Below are 27,142 nucleotides of genomic sequence, written 5' to 3'. Positions count from 1 at the left end.
CTCTGCTGCTCCTCCTCCCCGCTGGCGCTGCTGTTACTGCTGTCCTCCTCCCGCTGGCGATGCTCTGCTGGCTCCTCCCCCGCCTGGCGCTGCTTGTTCGCTGTTCCTCCTCCCCGACTGGCGCTGCTCTGTTCCTGCTGCTGCTCCTCCCCGCTGCTCGGCTCTGTGCTCCTCCTCCCCGCTGGCGTGCTCTGTGATCCTCATCCCGCGGCGCTGCTCTGTTCTGCTGCTCCTCCTCCCCGCCTGGCGCTGCTCTGTTCTGCTGCTCTCCTCCCGCTGGCGCTGCTTGCTGCTCCTCCTCCCCGCTGGCGTGCTCTGTTCTGCCGCTCCTCCTCCCCGCCTGGCGTTGTCTGCTGCTCCTCTCCGCTGGCGCGCTGTTCTGCTGCTCCTCCTCCCCGCCTGGGCGATCTGTGCTCTCACCCCGCCGGCGCTGCTTGTCCTCTGCTCCTCCTCCCAGCCTGGCGCTGCTCTGCGCTCCTCCTCCCCGCTGGCGTGCTCTGATGCTCCTCCTCCCCGCGCGCGGGCCTCTGCTGCTCCTCCTCCCCGGCTGGCGTGCTCTGTTCTGCGTCCTCCTCCCCGCTGGCGCTGCTTGCTGCTCCTCCCTCCCCGCCTGGCGCTGCTCTGTCTGCTGTTCTCCTCCCCGCCTGGCGCTGCTCTGCTGCGATCCTCCTCCCCGCTGGCGCTGCTTGCTGCTTCCTCCTCCCGGCTGGCGTGCCTGCTGCTCTCCTCCGCCTGGCGCTGCTCTGTTCTGCTGCTTCCTCTCCCCCCTGGCGCTGTCTGTTCTGCTGCTCCTCCTCCCGCCTGGCGCTTGCTGCTGCTCCTCCTCACCCGCCTGGCGCTGCTCTGTTCCGCCTGTTCCTCCTCCGCTGGGCGTCTGCTCTGCTGCTCTCCTCCCCGCCGGCGCTGCTCGTTCCTGCTGCTCCTCCTCCCGCCTGGGCTGCTCTGTTCTGCTGCTCCTCCTCCCGCTGCGCTGCTCCGTGCTCATCCTCCCCGCTGGGGGCTCTGCTCCTGCTGATCATCCTCCCGCCTGGCGCGCTTGTCCTGCTGCTCCTCCTCCCGCCTGGCGCTGCTTGTTCCTGCTGCTGTCCTCCTCCCCGCCTGGCGCGCTCTGCTGCTCCTCTCCCCGCCTGGCGCTGCTTGTTCCTGCTGTCTCCTCACCCCGCCTGGCGCTGCTCTGTCTGCTGCTCTCCTCCCCGCCTGGGGCGCTTTGCTGCTCCTCCCCCGCCTGGCGTTGCTTGCGCTCATCCTCCCGCTGGCGTGCTCTCTGCTCCTCCTCCCCGCCTGGCGCTGCTGTGCTGCTCCTCCTCCCCGCCTGGCGCTGCTCTGTTGCTGCTGGCTCATCTCGCCGCCTGGCGTGCTCTGTGCTGCTGCTCATCATCCCCGCCGCGCTGCTCTGATCCTGACTGCTCCTCCTCGCCGCGCGCTGCTTGTTCCTGCTGGCTCGTATTGCCTCCCCGCCTGGCGCAGCTCTGCTGCTCTCCTCCCCGCTGGCGCTGCTCTGCTGTTCTCCTCCCCGCCTGGCGCTGCTCTGTTCCTGCGTTATCCTCCCCGCCTGGCGTGCTGCTGCTACCTCCTCCCCGCTGGCGCTGCTCTGTTGCTTCCTCCTCCCCGCCTGGCGCTGCTCTGTTCTGCCGTTCCTACCCCAGCTGGCGTTGCTGCTGTCCCCTCCCGGGCGTGCTCTGCTGCCCTCCTCGCCTGGCGCTGCTTGCTGCTCCTCAGCCCAGCCGGCGAGCTGTCTCTGTGTGCTGATGCTCCCCGCCGGGACTGGAGCTGCTTGCGGATACTTCTCACAGCTGGACTGTGCTCTGTTCCTGCTGTCCTCATCGCGCCTGGCGCTGCTCGGTTGCTGATGCTCCTCCTCGCTGGCGCTGCTCTGCTGCATACTCCTCCCCGCACTGCGCTGACTCTGCTGTCCTCTCCTCCCCGGCCTGGCGCTGCCCTGTTACCTGACTGCTCATCCTACTCCAGGCGGCGTGCATCTGCTGCTCCTCCCTCGGCAGCTGGCGCTGCGCTGGTACTGATGCTCCTCCTCCCGCCTGGCGATGCTCTGCTGTATACTCCTCGCGCCTGGCGCTGTGCGCTGCTGCACCCTCACTCCCGCCTGGCGGCCCCAGCTTGGTGCTGCGCGCCTCCTCCCCGCTCTGGCGCTGCTCTGCTGCTCCTCACTCCCAGCCGTGGCGCTGCTCGGTCCTGCTGCATCCGCCTCCCCGCCTGGCGCTGCTGAGGCTCTCTCCCCGCCTGGTCGCTGCTCTGTTCCTGCTGCTGCCTCCTACACAGCTGGCGCGGCTCTGTTCCTGCTGCTACTCCTCCCGCTGGCTGCTGCATCTGTCTCTGCTGGTCGCTCTCCCCGCTGGCGCTGCTCTGTCTGCGCTACTCCTCCCCGGCCTGGCGCTGCTCTGGTGCTCCTCCGCCCCGCCTGGCGCTGCTCTGATGTTCCTACATACCCGCTGGAGGCTGATCTGGTCTCCGTTCATACCCCGCAGCGCTGGCGCGGTTCTGCTGCATACTCCGCGCCGGGCTCTGTATGCATGCACTCTCACCGCTGCGCGCACTGTGCTGCTCTCCTCCTCACCCGCTGGCGACTTTGCTCGATGCTCCTCTCCCACCGCTGGCGCTGCTCTGATGCTGCATGATCCTACTCGCTGGCGAGGCTACTGCTGCTGCTATCATCCCCCGCTGGCGCTGCTCGGTCCTGCGCTGTTACTCCTCCACACCGCCTGGCGATGCTCTGTTACTGCTGTACATCCGACCCGCTGGCGGCGCTGAGCTGCGTATGCTGATCCATCCTCCCGCCTGGCGTGCTCTGTTCCTGTGCTCATCCTCTCCGCTGGCGCTGCTCGTTCCGCTGTGCTTCCCTCCCCGCTGGCGCTGCTCTGCATGCTCACTCCTCCCCGCGCCTGGCGCGGCTCTGTTCCTGACTGATACTCCGATCCCCGGGGACGCTGCTCTGTGCTGCGTCCTCGCCTGGCGCTGCTGTTGCTGCTCCGCCTCCGCTGCGTTGTATCGCTGATCACACTCACCGATGGAGCTGCTCTGCTGCTCCTCTCCCCGCCTGGCGCTCCGTGCTGATGCTACTTCGACGCGAGCGCTGGCTCTGTTCTGATGTCCTCCTCGCCTGGAGCTCTGCTCTGTTCCCTGCTGCTCGTCCTCCTCACCGCTGGAGTTGCTCTGATGCTCCTCCTCACAGCCTGGCGGTGCGTCTGCTGCTCCTCCTCCCGGCTGGCGCTGATCGGTGCAGCGTTTCCGTCCTCCCCGCCCTGGCGATGCTTGCTGCTGCTGCTCCTCCTACCGGCCTGGCGCTGCTCTGCGGCTCCTCCTCACCGGCCTGGCGCTGCGCTGTTCGGCTCGGCTACGCCTCGCGCCTGGCGCTGCTCGTGCGTGCTGCGCATCTCCCGCCTGGCGCTGCTCTCGTTCCTGACGTTACTCCTCCCCGCGCTGGAGCTGCTCTGCTGATCCTACCTCCTCGCAGGCGCTGCCTGCTGGTCGTCACTCCCCGCCTGGCGCTGCTCTGTCCGGCCGCTCCTCCTCCCGCTGCGCTGCTCTGTGCTGCTCGCTCTCCTACCCGCCTGAGACGCTGCTCTGCTTGCTTACTCCTCCCGCCTGGCGCGGCTCTGCTGGTCTCCGTCCCCGCCTGGCGCTGCTCTGTTGTGCGCTGATCCCAGCAGCCGGCGCTGCTCTGTCTGTCCTCTGATCCCCGCCTGGCGAGCGCTCTGTTCTGCTGCTCCTCCTCCCGCGCTCGGCGCTAGAGGGCTCTGTTCCTGCTGCTCCTCCCAGCCTGAGCTGCTCTGATGCTACTCCCGCTGGCGCGGACGCTGCTTCTGTGCTGTGATCCTCTCGCACAGCTGGCTGTGCTCTGCTGCTCCTCCTCCCCGAGCTGGCGCTAGTGTCGTTCCTGCGGCTCCTCCTCACCGGCTGGCGCTGCTCTGTTCGCTGCCCTCTACCCCGCCTGGCGCTGCTCTGCTGCCCTGCCGTCCCCGCCTGGCGCCCAACGCCTGTTGTCCCGTGTGCGCCGCTCTCCTCCCCGCCTGGCGCTGCCTGCGGCTCCTCCTCCCCGCCTGGTCGCTGCTCTGTCTGCGGCTCCTCCTCCCCGCCGGCGCTGCTCTGCTGCTCATCTCCTCCCCGCTGGCGCTGCTCGGTTCTGCTGCTCCTCCTCCCAGGGCTGGCGCGTGCTCTGCTGGGTAATCCGCTCCCCGGCCTGGCGTGCTCTGTTGCTGCCGTCTCTCCGCCTGGCGCTGCTTGCTCTGCTGCTCATCCTCTCCCGCTGGCGCTGCTGCTGCTCTCTCCGCCTGGAGCTGCTCCTGTTTACGCCGTCTCCTCCCGCTGGCGTGCTCTGCTGCTCCTCCTCCGCCCTGGCGCTGCTCTGTCCTGCTGTTCGTCCTCCCCGCCTGGCGCGCGCTCTGTTCCTGCTGCTAATCTCCACCCGGCACTGCAGCTTGCTGCTCTGCTGATCCTCCGCCCCGCGGGCGCTGTGTGTCTGCTCTCCGCTCGCGTGGCGCTGCTGTGTTCCTGCTGCTCCTCACTCCCCGACTGCGCTGCTCTGTTCCGCTGCTGATCCTCATCCCCGCCTGGAGATGCTTGCTGCTGCTCCCCGCACGCGCGCGAGGCGCTGCTCTGCCTTCTGCGGCTCCTAGTCCTCCCCAGCCTGGCGTTGCTTCGGCTGCTCCTCCTCCCCGCGTGGCGCTGCTTGTTCCTGATGCTCAGCTCTCCCGCCTGGCGCTGCTCTGCTGCTGCTGCTCCTTCGAGCGCTGACTCGGGTCCTGCGATGCTCTCGCTGGCGCTGCTTGCTGCTCCATCTCGCCGCTGGAGCTGCTCTGTTGCTGACGTGCTCCTCCTCACCGCGCGGCGATGCTCTGCTGCTCCTCCTACCCCGCCTGGCGCGGCTCTGCGGCTCCTCTCCCCGCCTGGCGCTGCTCTGTTCGCTGCTCGTCCTCTCGCCGATGCGCGCTCTGCTCTTTGCTGCTCCTCTCCCAGCTGGCTGGCGCTGAGCTGCTCTGCTCCTCCTCCCCGCCTGGCGTGCTCTGCTGCTACTCCTCCCCGCTGGCGCATGCCCTGCGTGCTGCTCCTCCCCGCCGCCTGCGCTGCTCTGCTGCTCTCCTCCCCGCGGCTGCTGCTCCTGTTCTGCTGCTCCTCTCCCCGCCGGCGCTGCTCGTTATGCTGCTCCTCCTCCCGCCTGGCGCTGCTCTGCTGCTCCACTCCCGCCGGGCGCTGCTTGCTGCTCCTCCACTCGACTGGCGCGCTCTGCTCTGCGTACTCCTCCTCGGATGGCGTTGCGCTGGAGCGATCTGACCGCCTGGCGCTATCGCTGCTGCTCCTCTCCCCGCTGGCGCATGCTCTGTTCCTGCTGCTACTCGCTCACCGGCCTGTGCGCTGCTCTGCTGCCCCTCCTCCCCGAGCCTGGCGCGCCACCCTCTGTTGCTGCCGCGATCCTCCTCCCCGCTGGCGTCTGCTCTGCTGCTCCGCCTCCCCCGCCTGGCGCTGCTTGGTCCTGCTGCTCCTCCTCCCAGCCTGGCGCTGCTCTGCAGCTCCTCATCCCCGCGGCGATGCGCGGTCTTGCTGCTACTCCTCCCCGTCCTGGCGCAGATGCTCGCTGTTCCAGCCTCCGCGCCTGGCGCTGCTCTGCTGCTCCTCCTCACCGCCCGGCGCTGCTCTGTTACTGCTTGGATCCTCCTCCCCGCCTGCGCTGATGCTCTGCGTGATCACTCCTCCCCGCTGGCGCTGTGCTCTGCTCCGCCGGTCCTCTCCCCGCCTGGCGCGCTCTTTTTCCGCTGGGCCAGCCTCCCCGACTGGCGCTGCATCGGTCTGATGCCGTTCCTCTCCCGACTGGCGGCTGCTTGCTGTGTCCTCCTACCCCGGCTGGCGATGATCTGTCTGATGCCGGGTTCTCCTCCCCGCCTGGCGCTGCTCTGTTCCTGCTCTCTCCCCGCGGCTGGGATGCGCTGTTCCTGCTGCTCTCATCCTCCTCGCTGGACGCTGCTCTGCTGTATCCTTCATCGAGCCTGGCGCTGCTTGTTTCTGCTGTGCCCTCCTCCCGCGCCTTGGCGATGCACTCTGTTCATGCTGCTCCTCTCCGCGCGCGCTGCTGTGCTGCTGCTCCTCTCCCACGCTGGCGCTGCTGTCTGCTTTCCGCTCCTCCGCCCCGCCTGGCGCTGCTCTGTTCCTGCGTCCTCTCCCCGCGCTGGCGCGGCTCTGTCCTGCTGCTCCTACTACCCGCCTGGCGTGATCTGTGTCCTCCTCCTCGAGCGTGCTCGTTCCTGCTGTTCCTCCGACAGCTGGCGCTGCTCTGTCTGCTGCTGATCTCTCCTCGCCGCCGAGCTGCTCTGCTGCGCTCGCTCGCTGGCGCTGCTCTGTTCTGATGCTCCTCCTCCCGCTGGCGCGCTGCGTTACTGCGGCTCCTCTCCCGACTGGCGCTGCTCATGTGCTGCTGGCTCTACGTACACCGCGCGGCGTGCTCTGACTGGCTCCTCCTCCCCGCGCTGGAGCTGCTCTGCTGTCCTGCATCCCGGCTGGCGCTGCTCGTGCGTGCGTGCATCCTCACTCCCGCCTGGCGCTGCTGTGCGCTGCTATCCTCCCCGCCTGGCCGCTTGAGCTCTGTCTGCTGCTCATCCTCTCACCGCTGGCGCTGCTGTCCTGCTGCTCTCGTCGCCTGGCGGTGCTCGTGCTGCCGTCTCGCCTGGCGCTGTCGCTGCGATCCTCCTACCGCCTGAGCTGCGGATTTTGCGGCTCCGCCTCCCCGCCTGGCGCGTCTCTGTTCCTGCCGTCACTCCTCCCCGCTGGAGTTGCATCTGCGGCTCATACTCCCCCCGGACTGTCTCCGAGCTGCTCTGCTGCCCTCCTCACCGCCTGGCGATTGGCGCTGCTCGGTTCTGCGTGCGCTCATCACCCCGCTCGGCGTGCGCTGTGCGCTATCTCGCCTGGCGCTGCTCTGTCCGCTGCTCCTCCTCGCCTGGCGCTGCTCTGCTGCTCTCACTCCCCCGCTGGCGCTGCTCTGTTGCTGCGCTCCTCCCGCCTGGGCTGCTCTGTGCCTGCTGATCGTACTCCCCGACTGGCGCTGCTCTGTCCTGTCTGAGCTCATCACTTCCCGCTTCGCGCTGCTCCTGCCTGCTGCTCCTCGCCCCGGCTGGCGCGGCTCTGTTCTGCTGCACTCCTCCCAGCGGCTGCTGCTCTGCTGCTCCTCACTCCCGCCGGCGATGCTCTGTTCCTGCGTGTCCTCCTCCCGCCTGCGCTGACTCTGATGCTCCCTACTCATCCCAGCCTGGCGCGGTGCTGTCCTGCGCGATCATCCTCACCCGGCCGGGCGCGGCTTGGTCTGATGCTCCTCCTCCCCGGCTGGCGCTGCTTGCTGCACTCCTCCCCAGCCTGGCGCTGCTGTGTCGTGACCGTACTCTCCCGCGTGGCGTGCTCTGCTGCTCCTCCTCCCCGCGTGGCGCTGCTCTGTTCGATGCTCTCCTAACCCCGCCTGGCGCAGCTGCTGTGCTGCTGATCTCCACGCCGCGGGCTGCTGCTCGGTTGCTGATGCGCTCTCCTCCCCGCCTGGCGCTTGCTCTGCGCTGCCTCTCCCGCGCGGCGCTGCTCTGTTCCGTGTTACATCCTCCCCGCTGGCGTCTGCTCTTGTCCTGCTGCTCGTCATCCCATGCCTGAGCGCGCTCTGTACTGCTGCTTTATCATCCTCCCAGCCTGGCGCGCTCTGTTTGCGCCGCTAGTCTCCCCCGCCGCGCGTCTGCTCTGCATGCTCCGCCTCACCGCCTGGCGCTGCGCTGTTCCTGCAGCTCCTCCTCCGCCTGCCGCTGCGCTGGTCCTGCTGCTCCCTCCCCGCTGGCGCTGCTCTGTCCTGCTGCTACTCCTCACCGCTGGCGCTGACGTGCTGCTCTCGCGCACACGCCTGCGCTGCGCTGCTCCTGCTGCTCCATCGCTGGCCGCTGCTCTGCTTGCTGCTGCTCCTCATCCCGCGCTGGCGATGCTCTGTTCTGCTGCTGATGCTCATCCCACGCCGATGGCGCTGCTCTGTCCTGCGCTCTCCCCGCCTGGCGCTGAACCCCACTCTGTTGCTGCCGCTCCTCCTCACCGCCTGGCGCGATGCTCCTGTACTGCTGCTCTCATCACTCCGCCTGCGCGTGTCTCTGTTCCTGCTTGATGCTCCTCCTCCGGCCTGGAGCTGCTTGCTGCATCCGCTACCGCCTGGCGCTGCTCTGTCTGCTGCTCCTCCTCCCGCCTGGCGCCTGATCGTTCTGCTGCTCCTCCTCACGCTGGCGCTGCTCTGTGCTGATCCCATCCCCCGCCGCGTGCTTGCTGCGCTCTCCCAGCTGGCGCTGCTGTGACTCTCCTCACAGCCTGGCGCTGCTCGTGCAGCTCAGCCTACCGCCTGGCGCGGCTCTGTTACTGCCGTCCTCTCCCCGCTGGCGTTGCTTGCTTGCTCTCAGCGACTGCGGCGCTCTCTGCAGTCCTCTCTCCCCGGCCTGGCGTGCTCTGCTGCTGCTGCTCCTCCACGCCCGGCTGGCGCTGCTCTGTCGGCTGCTACTCCTCGCCAGCCTGAGATCTCTGGCTGATCTCCCTCCCCGCGCTGGCGCTGCTCTGTTGCTGCTGCTCCTCTCACCGCTGGCGCTGCTGTGATGCTCCTCCTCCGCCTGGCGCTGCCTCTGTTCTGCGCTCCTACGACAGCCTGGCGCGGCTCTGCTGGCGTGATCCCTACTCCCCGCCTGGCGCTGCTATGTGCTGCCGTTCATACCGCTGGTGCTCGTCTGCTGCTCCTCCTCCCCGGCCCGAGAGCTGCTCTGCTGTCCTCCTCTCCCAGCGCGAGCTGCTCTGTTCTGCCGGTCCCTCACCCGCCCTGGTACGTGCTCTGCGTGCTCTCCTCCCCGCCTGGCGCTGACTGTGCATGCTGCTCCTCCTCCCGGCTGGCGCTGCCTCGTACTGCGTGCTCCTCTCCGCTGGCGCTGATTCTGTTCCGGCTGATGCTCCTACCAGCCCGGCCTGGCGCTGCTCTGCCTGCTGCTCATGCCTCCCCGCCGGCGCTGCTCTGTTCCTGCTGCTTCCTCACCCCGCCCGCTCGCTGCTCTGTCTGCTGATCTTCATCCCCGCCTGGCGCTGCTCTGCTGCTCTCATCACCGCCTGGCGGATGCTCTGTTACCTGCCGCTCACTCCTCCCCGCGCCTGCGCTGCTCTGTGCTCCTCCGCAGCTGTGCGCTGCGCTGGTCTGCTGATCTCCTCATCCCCGCCTGGCGTGCTCGTGCTGCTGTCCTCTCCCCGCTGGCGCTGCTTGCATGCCATCCTCCCCGCGCTGGCGCGCTGCTGTTGGCCCGCTCCTCCTCGACGCCTGGCGCTGCTCTGATGCTCCCTCCTCCCCGCCTGGCGCTGGACTGTTCTGCTGCCTATCCTCCCCGCCGGCGCGCTCGGCTGCTCCTACACCGCCGCGCTGCTCTGTTCTGCTGCTCTCCTCCCGCCTGGCGCGTCTGCTGATGCTCCTCCCGCCTGGCGCTGCTCTGTTCTGCGTGCCTCCTCCCCGCTGGCGATGCTCTGATGACTGCGGCTCATCCGCCCCGCCTGGCGCGCTGCTGTGCTGCTGCTCCCATCCCGGCCGGCGCGGCTCTGTCCTGCCGCTCCGCCTCCCCGCCTGGCGTGCTCTGCTGCTCTCTCTCCCAGCCTGGCGCTGCTCTGTGCTGCTGATCGTCCTCCCCGACTGGCGATGCTCGGTTCCTGCTGCTACTCACTCCCGACTGGCGCTGCTCGGCTGCTCAGCCCCGCTGGAGCTGATGCTCTGCTGCTCCTCCTACGCGCCTGGCGTATGCGCTGTGCTCTGCTCCCCGCCTGGCGATCCTGTTATGCTCATCCTCCCGCTGGACGCTGCTCTGTCCTGCTGCTGTCTCCTCCCCGCTGGCTGTTGCTCTGCTGCTCCTCCTCCCCGCTGGTTGCTTGCTGCTCTCCTACAGCACGCTGCGCTCCTGTGCTGCGCCTCTCCAGGCGGCGCTGCTCTGTTCTGAGGTACCCTCCCCGCTGCGCGCTCATGTCTGCTCCCCTCCCAGCCTGGCGCAGCTGCAGCCTGCGATCCTCCTCCCCGCTGGCGCTGATCTGCTGTGCGTCCTCCTCCCCGCCTGGCGCTGCTCTGCTGCTCTCCTCCCGCCTGCGCTGCTTGTTCTGCGTTCCTCCTCCTCCAGCCTGGCGTGCTTGCTGCTCTTCCTCCCCGCCTGGCGCTGCTTGCTGAGGATACTCCGCCTGCGCTCTGTTCGCTGCCGCTTTCCTCCGTCCCCGCCTGGCGTTGCTCTGCTGCTCCTCTCGCCGCGGCGCGCTGCTGCTGCTCCTACCGCCCGCCTGGCGCTGCTTATGCTGGTCCTCCTCCCCGACTGCGCTGCGGTCTGCTGCTCCTCACTACGCGCTGGCGCGCTCTGTTCTTGATGCTTACGCTCCCCGCTGGGTGCTCTGCTGCTTCCTCGCAGCCTGCGATGCTCTGTTCCTGCTGTGCTCCTCACCCGCCTGGCGCTGCTCTGTTCTGCTGCTCCTACGCTCCCCGCCTGGAGCTGCTCTGGTATGCTGACGTCCTCATCCCGCCTGGCGCTGCTCTGTCTGATGCGCATCCTCCCGCCGTGGACTGGCGCTGCTCTGCTGTCCTCATCCCGGCCTGGCGCTGCTCTGTTCCGCCGTCACGCTCCGCGGGGCGTGCTCTGCTGTCCTCCTCCCCGCGGCGCTGCCGCTGTTCCTGCTGCTCCCCTCCCGCGCCTGGCGCTGCTCTGTTCCTGCTGCTCCTCCCCCCGACTGGGCGCGCTCTGTGCTGCCCATCCTCCCCGCTGGCGCTGCACACCTCTGCTGCTGCGCTCTCCTACCGCTCTGGAGCTGCTCTGCTGCTCCTCCTCCCAGCTGGCGCTGCTCGGTGACGCTGCCTCCTCCCCGCTGGCGCGGCTCTGTGTCCTGCTGTTCATCCACCGCCGGCGCTCGCGCTGTTCTGCTGCTCGCCTCACAGACTGAAGCTCTGATGCTGCTCTACTCCCGCTGCGTTGCTCTGCATGCTCCTCCCGCTGGCGCTGCTCTGCTGCTACCGCATCCCAGCCTGGGCTGCTCTGTTCCGGCCGTCCTCCTCCCGGGCCTGCGATGCTCTGCGCTGCTACCTCGCGCTGGCGCTGCTCTGTCCTGCCGTTCGCTCCCCGCTGGCGTGGCTCTGTCCTGCTGCTCTCTCCCGCCTGCGGCGCTGCTCTGCTGCTCATCATCGACTGGCGCGGCTCTGGTTCCCTGCCGTCTCTCCCAGCCTGGCGCTGCTCGGTTCGGCTGCTCCTCTCCCCGCGCCTGGCGCTGCTCGGTCTGCTGCTACTCCTACCCGCCTGGCGCTGCTCTGATGCTCTCCTCCCCGCCTGGCGATGCGCTGTTCCTCATGTTCCTAATCCACCGCCTGCGATGATCTGCCTGCTGATACTAATCCCGCCTGCCGCGTGCTCTGTACTGCTGCTCCTACCAGCCTGGCGATGCTCTGTTCCTGCTGCTCCTCATCCCGCAGCGCACTGATCCTGCTGGCTCCTCTCACCGAGCGGCGAGCGCTGCACTGCTGCTACCTCCTCCCCGCCTGGCGCTGCTCTGGTCCTGCTGCTCCTCATCCGCTGGCGCTGCTCTGTCCCGGCCTGTGTCTCCTCCAGCTGGAGTGCTTGCGTGATCCTACTACCGCTGGCGAGCTCTGTTCCTGCATGCTCCTCTCACACCGCTGGCGGATGCTCTGTTACTGCTGCTCTGCTACCCGCCGGGCTAAGCTCGCTGCTCCTCCCCTCACGCTGGCGGCCTGCTCTGGATCATCCTCACCGCTGGCGCGGCTCTGTGACTGGCGTCCTCCTCCCCGCAGGCGTAGCCGTGCTGCGCTCCACCTAACCCGCCGTGGCGCAGCATCTGTTCTGCTGCTCCTCCTCCCGCCTGGCGCAGCGTGTTACTGCTGCTTCCTCCCCGCTGGGCGCCTGCTTGCTGCTCCTCCTCCCCGCTGGCAGCTGCTGTCTGCTGCTCCTGCCTCGCCTGGCGCTGCGCTGCGCTCTCCTCCCGCCGGCGATGCTCTGATGCTTGCTCCGCACCGGCCTGGCGATGCTCTGATGCTCATCCTCTAACAGCCGCGATGCTGTACTGCCGTTGACTAACTAACAGCTGGAGTGATGCTGACCCCTAATAATAACAAGGACTGGCGGCGTGCTCTGCTGCTACTAATCCCCGCCTGGAGATGCGCTGTTCCTGGCCCGCGCTCTACCCCGCCTGGCGCGATCTGCTGCATCACTCGCTGGCGCTGATCTGCTCGGACGTTTCCTCCCGCCGGCGCTGCTCTGCTGCTCCTACCTCCCGCTGGAGCTTGGCTGCTGCTGCTGCTGCTCCTCCACGCCCGCTGGCGCTGCTCTGTTCTGCCGTGCCTCCTCCCCGCCTGGCGGCGGCCTCCTGCTTGTTTCCTGCTGTCCTCCTCCCGCTGGCGATGCTGTCGCTGCTGCTCACTCCTCGCCCCGCTGGCGATGCGCTCTGCTGCTCTACTCATCGCGCTGGCGTGCTTGCTGCTGTATCCTCCTCCCTCGACGGCGCTGCTGTGCGCTGGCCGTTCCTCTCCCCGGCCGAGCTGCTGCTCTGCTGCTCCTCCTCCCCGCTGGCAGCTGCTCTGTCTCTGCTGCTCCTCACTCCCCCGCTGGCGGCTGCTCTGTTCTGCTGCTCCTACACACCGCCTGGCGCGGCTCTGCGACCATCCTCCCCGCGGCGCCACACCCTCTGCTGTGACCGACTCCTCCCCGCTGGCGATGCTCTGCGGCTCTCTCTCCGCGTGGCGCTGCTCTGTTTCTGCTGCTCCTCTCACCGCCCCGCTGGCGCTGCTCTGGTGCTGCTGATCCTCCCAGGCGCCTGGCGCTGCTCTGTTCGCTGCGGCTCCTCCTCCCGCGCCGTCGCGCTGCTGTGCCTTCATCCCCGCTGAGCTGCTCTGATCAGCTGTTCTTCCTCGCGCTGGCGCGGCTTGTTCTGCTGCTCCTACTCCCCGGCTGGCGCTGCTCTGCGTGCATCCTCATCCCGCTGCGCTGCTCTGTTCTGTGCCTCCTCCCCGCCTGGCGCGCTCTGCGTCTCATACTCCCAGATGGGCTGATCTGCAGTCCTCCTCGCGATGGCGCGCTCGTGCTGCTGATCATACGCGCTGGCGCTGCTCTGGTTCTGCTCCTCCTCCCCGACTGGGCGCGGCTCAGTACTGTGCGTCCTCCTCCCAGATGCGCTGCTGCTGCTCCTCATCCCGCCTGGCGCTGCTTTGTTCTGCTGCTCTACTCCCGCTGAGCGCTGATCGTCTGCTGCTCTCTCCCCAGCCTGGCCGATGCTTGTCTGCTGTCATCCTCCGCACCTGGCGCGGCTCTGTCCTGCTGATCCTCATCCCCGCCTGGCTGCTGCTCTGTGCTGTTGCTCCTCCTCCCCGCCTGGCGCTGCTCTGTTCATGCGGTACTCCTCCCGCGCTGGCGCTGCCGTTCGCTGCGCCTACTCCCCGCGCTGCGCTGCTCTGATTGCAGCTCCTACCTCCCAGCCTGCGCTGCTGCTGTTCCGGCTCTGTTCCTCCTCCCGCGGTCTGGCGCTGCTTGGTCTGCTGCTACTCATCCCCGCGCTGGCGCTGCTCGGCTGCTCCTCCTCCCCGCCTGTGCGCGCTAGCTGATCTGCTACTCCTCCCCGCAGGCGCTGCTCTGCTGTATCCTCCCGGCCTGGCGCTCGGCCTGATCTGTTCTGCCGTTCCTCCTACCCGCTGGCGTTGCTTGCTGCCTTCCTCCTCGCCTGCGATGCTGATGCTCATCTCCCGCATGGCGCTGCTCTGGTCCTGCTGTTCCTCCTCCCCCGCCTGGCGGTGCTCTGCTGCTCCTCCTCACCGCCTGGCGCTGCTCTGCTGCTCTCCTCGCCTGGCGCTCTGCGTGCTCCTGCTCACCCGCCTGGCGCTGCTCTGTCCCTGCTGATGCTCTCTATCGGCGCCTGCGCTGCTCTGATGCTCCTCTCAGCTGCGCTGACTCTGTTCTGCTGCTCCTCCTCCCCGCCGGGCGATGCTTCGAGCTGCTCTCCTCGCCTGCGCTGATCTTCTGCTACTCCTCCCCGACGATGGCGCTGCTCTGCTGTCCTCCTCCCCGCGGCGCTGCTTGCTGTCATCACTGCACCGCCTGGCGTGCTCGACTGCCGTTCTCTCCCCGCCTGGCGCTGGACTCGGCTGCTCCGCTCCCCGCTGGCGCTGCTCTGTTCCTGCCTGCTCTCACTCCCAGCTGGCGCTGCTCTGACTGCTGACCTCCGCCCCGCCTGGCGCATGCTTCTGATGCTCCTCCGCCCCGCATGGCGAGCTCTGTTCTGCCTGCTCCTACCCGCCTGCTTGCTCTGAGGTCTCCTCCCGCCTGGCGCTGCTTGTTCGGCTGCTCCTCCTACCCCGCTGGCGCTGTCTGTGATCCTCATCCCGCTGGGCCTGCGCGTGATCCTGTTGCTGCTGCTGCCTCTACCGCCGCTGGCGCGGCTCCTGCGGCTCCCTCCTCCGCTGGCGCTGCTCTGATGCTCATCATCGCCTGGCGAGCTCTGCTGCTCCTACTCCCGACTGGCGCTGATCTGTTCTGCTGCTCATCCTCCCCGGCCTGGCGCTGCTCTGTTCTGCGGCTCCGCTCCCCGACCGCCTGGCTGCACTGATCTGCTGCTCTCCTCCCAGCTGGCGCTGCTCTGGTTCTGATGCTACTCCTCACGCGCTGGACGCTGCTCTGGTCCTGCCGTCGCTCACCGCGGCGCTGCACTGTTCTGCAGCTCTCCCACAGCTGGAGCTGATATGCTGCTCCGTCCTCCACAGACTGGCCGCTCTGTACGTGCGGTGCTACTCCCCGCTGGCTGATGCTTGCATGAACTCCGCCCCGCCTGGCGCGCTTGCTACTGCTGCTCCTCATCCCCGACTGGCGCTGCGCTGTTATTCCGTGCTCATCACAGAGACTGGCGATGCTCTTGTTACTGATGCTCCTCCTCCGCCTGGCGCTGCGCGGATGCTGCATCTCCCGACTGGCGATAGCTGTTCCTGCGATGCATCCTCACGAGCTGCGCTTGCACTCGGTACTGGCTCCTCCTCCCCGACTGGCGGAGGCGCTGTACTGCCCGTTACTACTCCCCGACGTGGCGCTGCTCGCTGCTCTCATCCCGGCCTGGCGCTGCTTGGATGTCATCAGCTGGCGCTTACTCGTCCGGCCGTTCATATCGCCGCGTCTGGCTCGTAGTGATCTGTTGCTGCTGCTCTCTGCAGCGCTTGCTGCCTCTCCCCGCTGGAGCTGCATCGGTTGCTGATGCTCCTCCTCCCCGCCTGGCGATGATCTGCTGATCCTCTACTCGCTCAGGCCTGGCGCTGCTCTGCTGCTCCTCCGCCCGCCTGGCGCTGCTCTGTTCTGCTGCTCTCTCCTCCCGCCTGGCGAGGCTGCTCTTGAGGCTGCTCCTCCCCAGCCGGGCGTGCTTGCTGTCCTCATCCCCAGCTGGCGCTGCTCGGTTCCTGCTGTTCGTCCTACCCCGCTGCCGTGCTCTGTTACTGCGGCTACTTCCTACCGCAGCCTGCCCGCTGCACTGCTCTGCGCTCCTCCTCTCCCGCTGGCGGAGCTGATCCGGTGATGCTCCTCAATCCCCAGCTGGCGCGAGTGCTCTGCTGATCCTACTCGCAGCCTGGCGCTGCTCTGTGTCGCTGCATCCTCCTCCGCCGCTGGCGCGTCGGCTGTGATGCTCCTCGCATCCCGGCCTGGAGCGCTGTTCCTGCGTGCTCATCCTCCCAGACTGGCGCTGCTCTGTTCCTGCTGCAATCGCCCCGACGTGCGCTGCTCTGCTGCTCCGCACTCCCCAGCCTGGCGCGCTGCTGCTGTTATATCCCAGACTGGGTGCTCTGTTCCTGCCCGTTCCTAATCAACAGCTGGCGGTGCTCTGTTGCTGGCTCATCTCCCGACGGCTGGAGCGGCTCTGTGCGTGCTGCTCCTCACTCCCGCGCCGGGCGCTGCTCTGCTGCTCCTCCTCGCTGGCGCTGCTCGCTGCACCTCACCGGCCTGGCGCTGCTCTGCTGCGCGCCTACCCCGCTCTGCGCGCTGCTCGACCTGCTGCTCCTCCTCGCCTGGCGTGCTCTGCTGTCCCGCCTCCCGGCCTGGCGCTGCTCTGCGCTGCTCCTACTCACAGCTGGCGCTGATCTGCTGATGCGATCCTCGCTGCGGTGCTATGCTGCTCCTCGCGCCTGGCGCTGCTCTGTTCTGATGACCTCTCCCCGCTGGAGCTGCCTGCTCTGGTGCTCCGCATCCCGCGCCTGGCGCTGCTCGATGGTCGCTCTCCCCGCCTGGCGCTGCTTGCTGTATCATCTCACCGGACTGGAGCGGCTTCTGTTCCTGGCGTGCTCTCCCCGCGAGTTGCTGCGATACTCCTCCCGACTGGCGCATGCTTGGTACTGCGTCCTCCTGCGCTGCGGTGCTGCTCTGTCTCTGCTGCGTCCGCCTCCCGCCTGGCGCTGCTTGTTCCTGCTGCTCCTCCTCCACCGCCGGCGCTGCTCTGCATGCACTCGCACCAGCCTGCGCGCGGCTCTGTGTGCGCTGCTACTCCTCCCGCTGGCGCTGCTCTGATGCTGCCTCATCACCCGACTGGCGCTGCTCTGTTACCGCGGCTCCTACTCCCTCACCGCCTGGCGCTGCTCTGGTGCTGCGCTCTCCCGCTGGCGCTGCTCTGGTCTGCTGCATCCTCCTCCCAGCTGCGCGCGCTGCTGTCCTCCTCCCCGCCTGGCGCTGTCTGTCCGATCTGGTCTCTCACAGCCGGCGCTGCGTCTGGTCTGCGCTCCTCCTCCCCGGCTGGCGCTGCTCTGATGCTGCGGGATCTCCTCGCCCGGCTGGGCGCTGCTCGTCCTGCTGCTCCTCTCCCCGCTGGCGCGGCTTGTTTCTGACGTCTCCTCATCCCAGCTGATGCTGCTCGTGCTGCTGCTCTACGCAGGACTGGCGCTGCTGCGGCTCTCGTCCCCGCTGCGCTGTCTGTTCCTGCTGCGAATCATCCCGCCTGGCGCTGCTCTGCTGCTCCTGACTCCTCCCGCCTGGCGCTGCTCTGTTACTGCCGTGCCTCCTCCCCGCGGGCGTGCTGCTGCTGTCCTCACCGAGCGGCGCTGCTCTGTTCTGCTGCTCCTCCTCCCGCTGGCGCTGCTGCTGTTACTCGCTGGCGTGCTGATCCTGCTGTTCCTCCCGCCCCGCTGGCGCGCTGTGTACTGCTGCTCCTCTCCCCGCCTGGCGCGCTCTGATGCTCCTGTTCCTCCTCCCAGCGCTGGCGCTGCTCTGTCCGGCGGCTCCTCCTCCCCGCGGCGCTGCTGCTGTTCCTGCGGCTCCTCGCCTGGCGCTGCTCTGTTCTGCTGCTCCTCCTCCCGACTGGCGGACGGCTGATGCTGCCTCCTCCCCGCCTGGCGCTATGCGCTGTCCTGCTGTACTCCCTCCCCGCCTGGCGTGCCTGTCCTGCTGCTCCTCCTCCCGCGCCTGGCGCGGCTCTGTACTGCTGCTCCTCCTCACCGCCTGGCGCTGGCTCTGTTCTGCTGCGCTCCTCCCCGCCTGGCGTCTGCTCTGCTGCTCCTCCTCCACCCCGCGACTGGCGCTGCTCTGTTCCTTCCGTTCCGCCATCGACGGGGTCTCTGCTGCTCTCCTCCCGCCTGGCGCTGCTCTGCTGATCCTCCTCCCGGCCTGGCGCTGCTCTGCTGCTCCTGCTCCCGCGCTGGCGCTGCTCTGTTCCTGCCGTCATCATCCTAACCCGCCTGGCGTGCTCTGCTGATCCTTCCTCCCCCGCGTGGAGGTGCTTGTTCTGCTGCTCTTCGACACCAGCCCGCCGGCGCTGCTCTGTGCTGCTGCTCTCCCTCACAGCCGCTGGCGAGCTGCTCTGTTGCGGCTGCTGCCTCCCGGCCGCCTGGCGCTGCTCTGTAGCTGCGATCCTCCGCCCAGCTGGCGTTGCTCTCTGCTGCTCCTATCCCCGCCTGGACGATGCTCTGCTGCTCCTCTCCCGACTGGCGCTGCTCTGTTCTGCCGTTCAGCATCGCGACTGCGTTGCGTCTGCTGCTCTCCTCGCCTCTGCGCTGCTCTGCTGCTCCTCTCCACCGACTGCGCTGCGTCTGTTCTGCCGTTGCATCTCCCGGCTGGCGCTGTCCTCTGCTGCTACCTCCTCCCGCCGGCGTTGCTCGGCTGCTCCTCCTCCCCGCCTGGCGCTGCTTCTGCTGTCATGATCCCCTACCCGCTGCGATGCTCTGTTTCTGCTGTCCTCCTCCCGACTGGACGCTGCTGTGCTGCTGCTCCTCCTCCCGCGCGGCGCTGCTTGCTCCGCTGTTCATCCTCCCCCCGCTGGCGCAGCTCTGTTCCTGCTGTCCTAGCCTCACCCGCCTGGCGCGCTGCTGTGTTCTGCTGCTCTCCTCCCGCGGCGCTGATCTGCTCCTGCTGATCCTCCTACGCGGCCGCTGCTCTGCTGTCCTCCTCCCGCTGGCGCTGCTCTTGCTGCTCCTCCTCCCCCGCCTGGCGCGCTCTGCTTCTGCTGCCCTCCTCCCGCCTGGCGATGCTCTGTGCATGCTTTAATCCTCCCCGCGGCGCTGATCTGGCCTGCTGCTGTACTCCTCCCCGCTGGCGCTGCCTGCTCTGCTGCTCCTCATCCCCCCTGGCGATGCTCTGCTGTGTCATACTCCCCGCTGGCGTGCTGTCTGCTGCTCCTCCCCCCCGCCTGGCGTGCTTTGCTGCTCCTCCTCCCCGCCTGGAGCTGCTTGCTGATACTCATCCCCGCTGGCGCGCTCTGCTGTCCTCCTCCGCCTGGCGGCTCCTGTGCTGCTCCTCAATCCCGCCTGGGCTGCTTGTTTGCTGTTCCTCACCCCGACTGGCGCTGCTCCTGGTCTGCTGCTCATCCTCACCGCTGGTTGCTTGCTGCTCATCTACCCGCCTGGCGCTGCTCTGATGCTCCTCCTCCCCGCTGGCGCTGCTTGCTGTCCTACTCCCCGCCTGGCGCGCTCTGATGCTCCTCTCCCCGCGGCGCGCTTCTGTTCCTGCCGTTACTCTCCCCCGCTGGCGTGCTCTGCTGTCTACTTCCGCTGGCGTGCTCTGCTGCTCCTACTCCCGCTGGCGATGCTCTGTCCTGCCCGTTCCTCCTCCCCCGCTGGCGTTGCTCTGCTGCACTCATCGCTGGCGCGCTCTGCTGCTCCGCCCCGCCGCGATGCTGGCGTCCTCCTCCCGCCTGCGCTGCTTGTCCTGCGCTCCTCCCACCCGCCTGGCGCTGCTTTGCTGCTCCTCCTCCCCGCTGGCGATGCTCTGTCTGCTGCTCCTCCCCCCGCCTGGAGCTGCTCTGTTCCTGCTGCCCTCTCCCCGCCTGGCGGCCTGCTCTGCTGCTCTTCTCCCCGCCTGGCGCTGCGCTGCTGCTCCTCCTCCCCGCCTGGCGCTGCTCTGTTCCTGCCTCCTCCTCCCGCCTGGCGTTGCGTGCGTAATCCCCCCGCCTGGCGATGCTTGCTGCTGTCCTCCTCCCAGCTGGCGCTGCTCTGTTCCTGTGTTCCTCATCCCCGCTGGCGCTGCTTGTTGCCCCTTCTCCCCGCCTGGCGCCCCTGTTTGCTGTTCTCCTACTCCCCCGCGGCGCTGCTCTGCTGTCCTCTCCCCGCCTGGCGCTGCCTCCTGCTGTCTCCTCTCCCCCCGCCTGGCGCTGCTTTGTGCTCCTCCTCACCGCCTGGCGCTGCTCTGTTCCGGCTGCTCTTCTCCCCGAGCGATGGCCTGCTGTTCCCCTACCCGCTTGGCGCGCCTGTTCTGCTGCTCCTCCTCCCCGCCTGGCGCTGCTCTGCTGATCCTCTCCCCGCCTGGCGCTGCTCTGCTGCTAATCCTTCCCGGCTGGAGCTGCTCTGCTGTCCTCCTCCCCGCCTGGCGCTGCTCTGTTCTGATGTTCCTCCCCCGCCTGGCGTGCTCTGTTCTGCTGTCCTCCTCCCCGCTGGAGCTGCTCTGTCCTGCTGATCCCTCCTCCCCGCCTGGCGATGCTTGTTCTGCTGCTCCTCATCCCCGACGGCGGCTGCTTGTCTGCTGTCCCCTCCCAGCTGGGCTGCTGGTCTGCTGTCCTGCTCTATCCCGCTGGCGCTGCTCTGCGCTCCTCCCCCCGACTGGCGTGTTGTTCGCTGCTCCTCCTCCCCCCGCTGGCGCTGCTCTGTACTGCTTGCTCATCCTCCAGGCCTGGCGAATGATTCTGCTGTTACTCCTCCCCGCCTGGCGATGATTGTTCCTGTGTTCGTCCCCCGCCTGGCGCTGCTCTGTCCTGCTGCTTTCATCCCCGGCCTGCCGTGCTCTGTTATGATGCTTCATCCTCCCCGCTGGCGCTGCTCTGTTCCTGCTGCTCCGTCCTCCCCGCCTGGCGCTGCTCTGCTGTCATAATCCCCAGCCCTGGCGATGCTCTGTTCCTGCCGTCCTCCTCCCCGCCTGGCGTTGCTCTGCTGCTCATCTCCCGCCTGGCGCTGCTCTGTTCTGCTGCTCCTCCTCCCCGCCTGGCGTGCTCTGTTCTGAGCTCCCTACCCGCTGGCGTGCTCTGCTGCTCCTCATCCCCGCTCTGGCGCTGCTTGGTTCCGGCTGATACTACTCCCCGCTGGCGCTGACTCTGCTGCTCTCTCTCCCGCCTGGCGTGCTCTGTCCTGCTGCTCCTCCTCCCCGCCTGGCGCTGCTCTGCTGTTCTCCTCCCCGCCTGCGCTGCTTGTTCCTGCTGTCCTCCTCCCGCCTGGCGCTGCTCTGCTGCTCATCCTCACCGCCTGGCGCTGCTCTGCTGCTCCTCTCCCCGCCGGGCGTGCTCTGTTCCTGAGTTCCTCCTCCCCGCCTGGCTGCTCTGCTGCTCCTCCTCCCGCGCTGGCGGTGCTCTTCCTGCTCCTCCCTCTAGCTGGCGCTGCTGCTGTCCTCCTCCCCGCGGAGCTGCTCTGTTCCTGCTGTTCCTCCTCGCCGCTGGCGCTGCTATGTCCTGCTGCTCTCCTCCCCGCCTGGCGCTGCTCTGCTGCCCTCCTTCCCGCCTGGCGATGATCTGCTGCTACTCCTCCCGGCCTGGCGCGCTCTGCTGCTCCCCTCCTCCCTGGCGCTGCTCTGTTCCTGCTGATCTCCCCCCCGCTGGCGCTGCTCTGTCTGCTGCTCCTCCCCGCCTGGCGCTGCTTGCTGCTCCTCCTCCCCGCTGGCGCCTCTGTTGCTGCCCGTCTCTCCCAGCCTGGCGCTGCTCTGGCCTCCTCCCGCCTGAGCTGTCTGTTTGTCGCCTCCCCGCCTGGCGCTGCTCTGCTGCTCCCTACCCGCTGGCGGCTGCTCTGTTCCTGCTGCTCCTCATCCCCCGCCTGGCGCTGCTCTGCTGTTCATCCCACCGCTGGCGCTGCTCTGATGCTCCTCTCCCCCGGCCTGGCGATCTCGGTCTGCGCTCCTCATCCCGCCTGGCGGCTGCTCTGCGATCCTCCTCCCCGCCTGGGTGACTTGTTCCGCTGTTCCTCTCCCCGACTGGCGTTGCTCTGCTGCTCCCCTCCCAGCCTGGCGCTGCTTTGTTCCTGCCGTTCCCCTCCCCGGCCTGGCGTGCTTGCTGATCCTATCCCCGCCTGGCGCTGCTCTGTTCTGCGTTCCTCCTCCCCGGCCTGGGTTGCTCTGCTGCTCTCATCCCCGCCTGGCGCTGCTCTGTTCTGCTGCTCCTCCTCCCGCCTGGCGCTGCTCTGCTGATCCTCATCCCCGCCTGGCGCTGCTCTGTCCTGCTGTTCATCCTCCCCGCCTGGCGCTGCTCTGTGTCTTGATCCTCCTCCCAGCCGTGGCGCTGCTCTGCTGCCCTCCTCCCCGTGGGAGCTGCTCTGCTGCTTTCCTCCTCCGGGCGCTGCTCTGTTCCTGCGCTCATCCTCCCCACCCTGGCGCTGCTCGTTCCTGCTGTCTCCCTCCCCGCCTGCGCTGCTTGCTGTTCCTCCTCACCGCCTGGCGCTGCTCGGTTCCTGCTGTTCCTCCTCCCGCTGGCGCTGCTCGGTCCTGCTGCTCATCTCCCCGCCTGCGCCTGTTCCTGATGCTCCTCCTCCCCGCTGGCGCTGCTCTGTTCCTGATGCCCCCACCGCCTGGCGCTGCTCTGCTGCTCCTCCTCCCCGCCTGGCGCTGCTCTGTATCCTGCTATCGCACAGCCTGGCGCTGCTCTGCTGCTCCTCCTCCCCGCCTGCGCTGCTCTGCTGTCCTATCCCCGACGGCGTGCTCCCGTTTCCTGCCGATACATCCTCCCCGCCTGGCGTTGCTTGCTGCTCCTCCTCCGCCGACTGGCGCTGCTTGTTCTGCTGCTCTCCTCCCCGCCTGGCGCTGCTCCTTGTCCTGCCTCCCATCCCCGCCTGGCGATGCCTGCTCGCGCTCCTCCTCCCAGCCTGCGTTCTGCTGCTAGCTCCTCCTACCCCAGCTGGCGCTGCTTTGCTGCTCCTCCCCCTCCCGGCTGGCGCTGCTCTGTTCCTGCTGCTCCTACTCACCCGACTGGCGGTGCTTGTGCTCTACCCCCGCTGGGCGCTTGAGTCCCCCTCCCCCGCCTGCGCTGCGCTTTCCTGCTGATCTCTACTACCCCCGCCTGTTTGCTGGCTCCTCCTCCCAACGGCCCTTGGGCTTGTTTCTGATGCTCTCACCCCGCTGGGCGCTGCTTGCTGCTCCTCCTCCCCGCCTGGGATGATCTGGTCCTGCTGTTCCTCCTCGCCTGGCGCTCTCTGTTCCTGCTTATTCCCTCCCGCCTGCGCTGATCTGTTCTGCTTCTCCCCCGCCTGCCGTGCTTGTTCTGCTGCTCCTCCTCCCCGCTGAGCGATGCTCTGTTCTGTGCCTCATCCCCGACTGGGAGTGCTTGCTGATCATACTCCCGCCCTGGCGCTGCTTTCGCTGCTCTCCGCCCCGCTCGGGCTGCTGCTGCTGACTACTCTCCCCGCCTGGCGCGCTCTTTCCTGATGGCTACTAACCGCCGAGCTGGCTCTGCTGCTCTCTCCAGCTGGCGCTGATTGATGCTACTCCTCCCCGCCTGGCGCTGCTTGTTCTGCCGTCCTCCTCCCCGACCTGGCGTTGCTCTGATGTCCTATCACCGCCTGGCGCTGCTTGCTGCTCCACTCCCCGCCTGGCGCTGCTGTTGCTGATGCTCATCCCCGCCGCCTGGCGCTGTCTGTTGACTGTGCTCCTACTCCCGACTGGCGCGGCTCGCTGACATCCCCCGCCTGGCGCTGATTGCTTCCTCCTCACCCGCCTGGCGTGCTTGTTCCTGATCATCCCCCAGCGGCGCGCCTTCGTTACTGCTGCTTCTCCTCCCACGCCTGGAGCCTCTGTTGTGCATCATAATCCCAGACTGGCGCTGCTCTGCATGCTTCCACTACCGCCTGGCGCTGCTCTGCTGCGCTCATCCTCAAGCCTGGCCTGCTTGATGTCTCCTCCCCGCCTGGCGCGCTCTATCTGCTGATCATCACCCCGCCTGGCGCTGCTCTGCTGCTCCTCCCCCGCCTGGCGCTGCTCTGTGCTCCTCCTCAACCGCCTGGCGCTGCCTGTTCCTGCTGCTCCTCTCCAGGCCCCTGGCGCTGCTTTCCTGCTGCACCTCCTCCCGCTGGGTGCTCTGCCTGCCCTACTCCCCAGACTGGCGCCCCCTCCGCTGCTGGATCCTCCTCCCCGCCTGGGCTGCTCGATGCTGTCATCCTCCCCGCCTGGCGCTGTCTGTCTGCTGCTCTCCTCCCCGCTGGCGCTGCTCTGCTGCTCCTCCTCCCCGCCTGGGCTGCTCTGTTCCTGCTCCTCATCCCCGACTGGAGATGCTGCTGTTCTCCTCCCCGCCTGGCGATGCTCGCTGCCTCATCCTACCGCCGGCGTGCACTGTTACGCTGATCCTACTCCCGCCTGGCGCTGCTCTGAGCCCTCCTCCCGCCTGGCGCTGCTCTGTTGCCTACGTTCCTACTACACCGGGCCGGGATTGATCTGCTGATCCTCATCCCCCGCCTGGCGCTGCTCTGCTGCTACTCCTCCCCGCCTGGCGATGCTCTGTTGTGTGCTCCTCCCGCCGCTGGGGCTGCTCGGTGCGCTGCGTACTTTCACACGCCGGCTGCGCGGATCTCTTGGCCTGCTGCTACTCCCAACCCGCCTGGCGCGCTCTGTGCTGCTGCCCTCCTAACCCGCCGGCCGCTGCTCTGCTGCTCATCCTCCCCGCTGGCCGCTGCTCTGTGCTATCCTCCCCGCTGGCGCGCTCTGTTCCTGCTGAGCCTCCTCCCCGCCTGGGATGCTCTGCTGCTCCTCCTCCGCCGGCGATGCGTGCTGCTCCGCCTTCCCCGCCTGGGTTGATCTGCTGATCCTCCTCAACCCGACTGGCGCTGCTCTGTTATGCGCTCTCCTCACCAGCATGCGTGCTCTGCTGCTCATCCTCCCCGACTGGAGCTGCTCTGATTGCTGCTCCTCCTCCCCCGCTGGCGCTGCTCTGTTCTGCTGCGCTCCGTCCCTACCGCCTGGCTGCTCTGCTCTGCTGTTCTCCTCACCCGGCTGGCGCTGCTCTGCTTCCTGGCTCACCTCACCGCCTGGCGCTGCTCTGTCCTGCTGCCTCCTAACGATGGCGATGCTCGTTCTGCTGCTCTCACCCCGGCTGGCGCGCTTTGCGTAACCTCCCCGCCGGCGCTGCTCTGTTCCTGATGATCCTCATCCCCCGGTGGGCTGCTTGATGCTATACCTCCCCCGCCTGGCGGCTGCTCTGTTATGCTGTAATCATCCCCGGCCTGGAGATGCTTGCTGCTACTACTCCCGCTGGCGCTGCTCTGAGCTCCTCATCCCAGCCTGCGCTGCTCTGCTGTTCCTCCTCACCGCGGCGTGGACGCTGCTCTGCTGCTCCTCACCTCGCCTGGCGCTGATTCTGAGATCCTACTCCCGCCTGGCGTGCTTGCTTGCTCCTCCTCCCCGCCTGGCGCTGCTTTCCTGCTGCTCCTCATCCCCGGACTGGCGCGCTTTGCTGCTCCTCCTCCCCGCCTGGCGCGCTTTTGTTCCGCTGTTCCTCTCCCGCTGGCGCTGCTCTGTCTGCGATCTCTCACCCGCTGGCGCTGCTTGTTCCTGATGTCCCATCACCGCCTGGCGCTGCCGTCTCCTGCTGATCCTCACCCCGCCTGGGCTGCTTGTGATCTTCTCCCAGCCTGGCGCTGCTTGTTCCTGCTGTCTCCTCCCAGCCTGGCGCTGATCTGTTACTGCTGCTCCTCCTCCCACGCGGCGCTCCTCGGCTGCGCCCTCCTCCCCGCTGGCGCTTGCTTCTGCTGGATCCCCTCCCCGCTGGCGATGCTCTGCTGCTCATCCTCCCAGCCTGGGATCGTGCTGCTCCTACTCCCGGCCTGGCGCTGATTCGTCTGCTGGATCCCACCAGATGGCGCTCCTGCTGCTCATCCTCCCCGGCTGGCGTGCTTGCTGCTCCTCCTCCCCGCTTGGCGCTCAGTGATGCTACTTCCTCACCAGCTGGCGCTGCTCTGTCCTGCTGCTCCCCTCCCGCCTGGGCTTGATTGCTGTCCTCCTCACCGCCTGGCGCTGCTCTGTCTGACGATCCTCCTCCCCGATGGCGCTGCTTGCTGCTCCTCATCCCCCCCGGAGCTGCTCTGATGACCTAATCCCAGACTCGCCGCTCTGCCTGCCCGATCCTCCTCACCGATGGCGGCTGCTCCCGCTGCCTCCCCCCCCCCCCCCCCCCCCCCCCCCCCCCCCCCCCCCCCCCCCCCCCCCCCCCCCCCCCCCCCCTACACCCGCTGACGCGCTCTATGCTTCCTCCATCACCCGCCTGGCGCTGCTCTGTTACTGCCGCTCCTACTACCAGCCTGGCGTGCTCTGCTGCCATCATCACAGCTGACGCTGCTCTGCTCCTGCCGTACTCATCCCCCGCCGGCCGCTGCTCTGATGCATAATCCCACGACTGGAGATGACTGGCGCCTACTACCCGACTGGAGCTGATCTGTTGCGAGATCACTCCCCGCTGGAGCTGCTCTGCTGCCTACTCCCCCGCCGCGCTGCTTGCGCTCATACCCACCGCCTGGCCAGATGCTCTGCTGATCACTCCTACCGACGGCGCTGCTCCGTTCCTGCTGACTAATCAACCCCGATGGCGATGCTCACTGCTGCTCCTCCTCCCGCTGGCGCTGCTCTGTCCTGCTGCCTCCTCACAGCCTGGCGCCCTGCCTGTGATCATCCTCCCCCGCCCTGGAGCTGCGGCGTTCCTACTCCCCGCCTGGCGCGATCTTTCGGGTTCTCCTCCCCCGCCTGGCGATTGCTCCTGCTGTACTAATCCCCACGGCCTCCTCGGTGCTCCCACCAACCCCCCCCCCCACACCTGTCCTGCTGCTCTCCTCCCCCCCGCACGGCGCTCTGTCTGCCCCTCCTCCCGACTGGCGCTGCTCTGCTGCCCCTCCACCCCCGCCTGCGCCCCATCCTGATGTCCCTACTTCCAGCTGCGAGCTCTGCTGCTCATCATCCCCGCTGGCAGTGCTCTGTGCTCCTAATAACCGACTGGAGCTGCTCTGCTGCCCTCCAACACGCCTGGCGACGCTGCACTGCTCCTGGCCCATACACATCCACAGCCGGCGCTGCTCTGTTCTAATCCCCACAGCCGGCGCTGATCTGTCTGCCGTCCTACTCCCCGACTGAGGTGCTCTGCTGCACATCCTACCCGCTGTAGCTGCTCTGATGATCATACTCCCCCCTGGCGATGCTCGTTCTGCCGCATACTCACCGCATGGCGTTGCTTGTGCCCTCCTCCCCCCCACCCACCCCCCCCCCACCCCCGCCGGGCTGCTCGTACTGCTGCTACTCACCCCGCCTGGCGCCGATGCTGTGCTCCTAATCCCCGCACTGGAGATGACTGTTCATCCTCCTCCCCGCCGGAGGATCCCTGAGCTCATCTAACAGCCGGCGCTGCTCTGCTGCTACTAATCCCCCCCGGCGCTGCTTTCATCTGATAATCCTAACCGACTGAAGCTGCACCTTTCCCCGTCCTCCTACCCGCCTGGCGTTGCTGCTGCTCATCATAACCGCCGGCGCTCACTGCTGCTCACTCATCCCAGCTGGCAGCTTCCTGTTCCTGCTGCTCCTCATCCCCGCCCACCCCCCCCCACCTGGAGCTGCTCTGATGATAATACTCAACAGACTGAGCTGCTCTGTCCTGACGCTCATCAACACCGCCTGGATATGCTTGCTGACAATCCTCCCAGCGGGATGATCTGGTCATGCCGACCTCATCCCCGACTGAG

The 27,142-nt window shown here is 67.9% G+C and overlaps 1 protein-coding gene across 1 annotated transcript; it reads right to left on the bottom strand.

The window, feature by feature from the left end:
* Positions 1-12,091: 12,091 nt before the first annotated feature.
* LOC118494576 (myristoylated alanine-rich C-kinase substrate-like) lies at positions 12,092-12,892 on the bottom strand. Its single transcript, XM_035998883.1, has one exon. It carries the CDS (start codon positions 12,890-12,892, stop codon positions 12,092-12,094), a length of 801 nt encoding a protein of 266 aa, XP_035854776.1.
* Between the last annotated feature and the right edge of the window lie 14,250 nt (positions 12,893-27,142).

The sequence above is a fragment of the Sander lucioperca genome, unplaced genomic scaffold (genome assembly GCF_008315115.2).
Source record: "Sander lucioperca isolate FBNREF2018 unplaced genomic scaffold, SLUC_FBN_1.2 Unpl_50, whole genome shotgun sequence".
Taxonomy (NCBI): Eukaryota; Metazoa; Chordata; class Actinopteri; order Perciformes; family Percidae; genus Sander; species Sander lucioperca.
The sequence above is the reverse complement of the archived record's forward strand: the minus strand, read 5'-3'. Positions and strand labels throughout refer to the sequence as shown.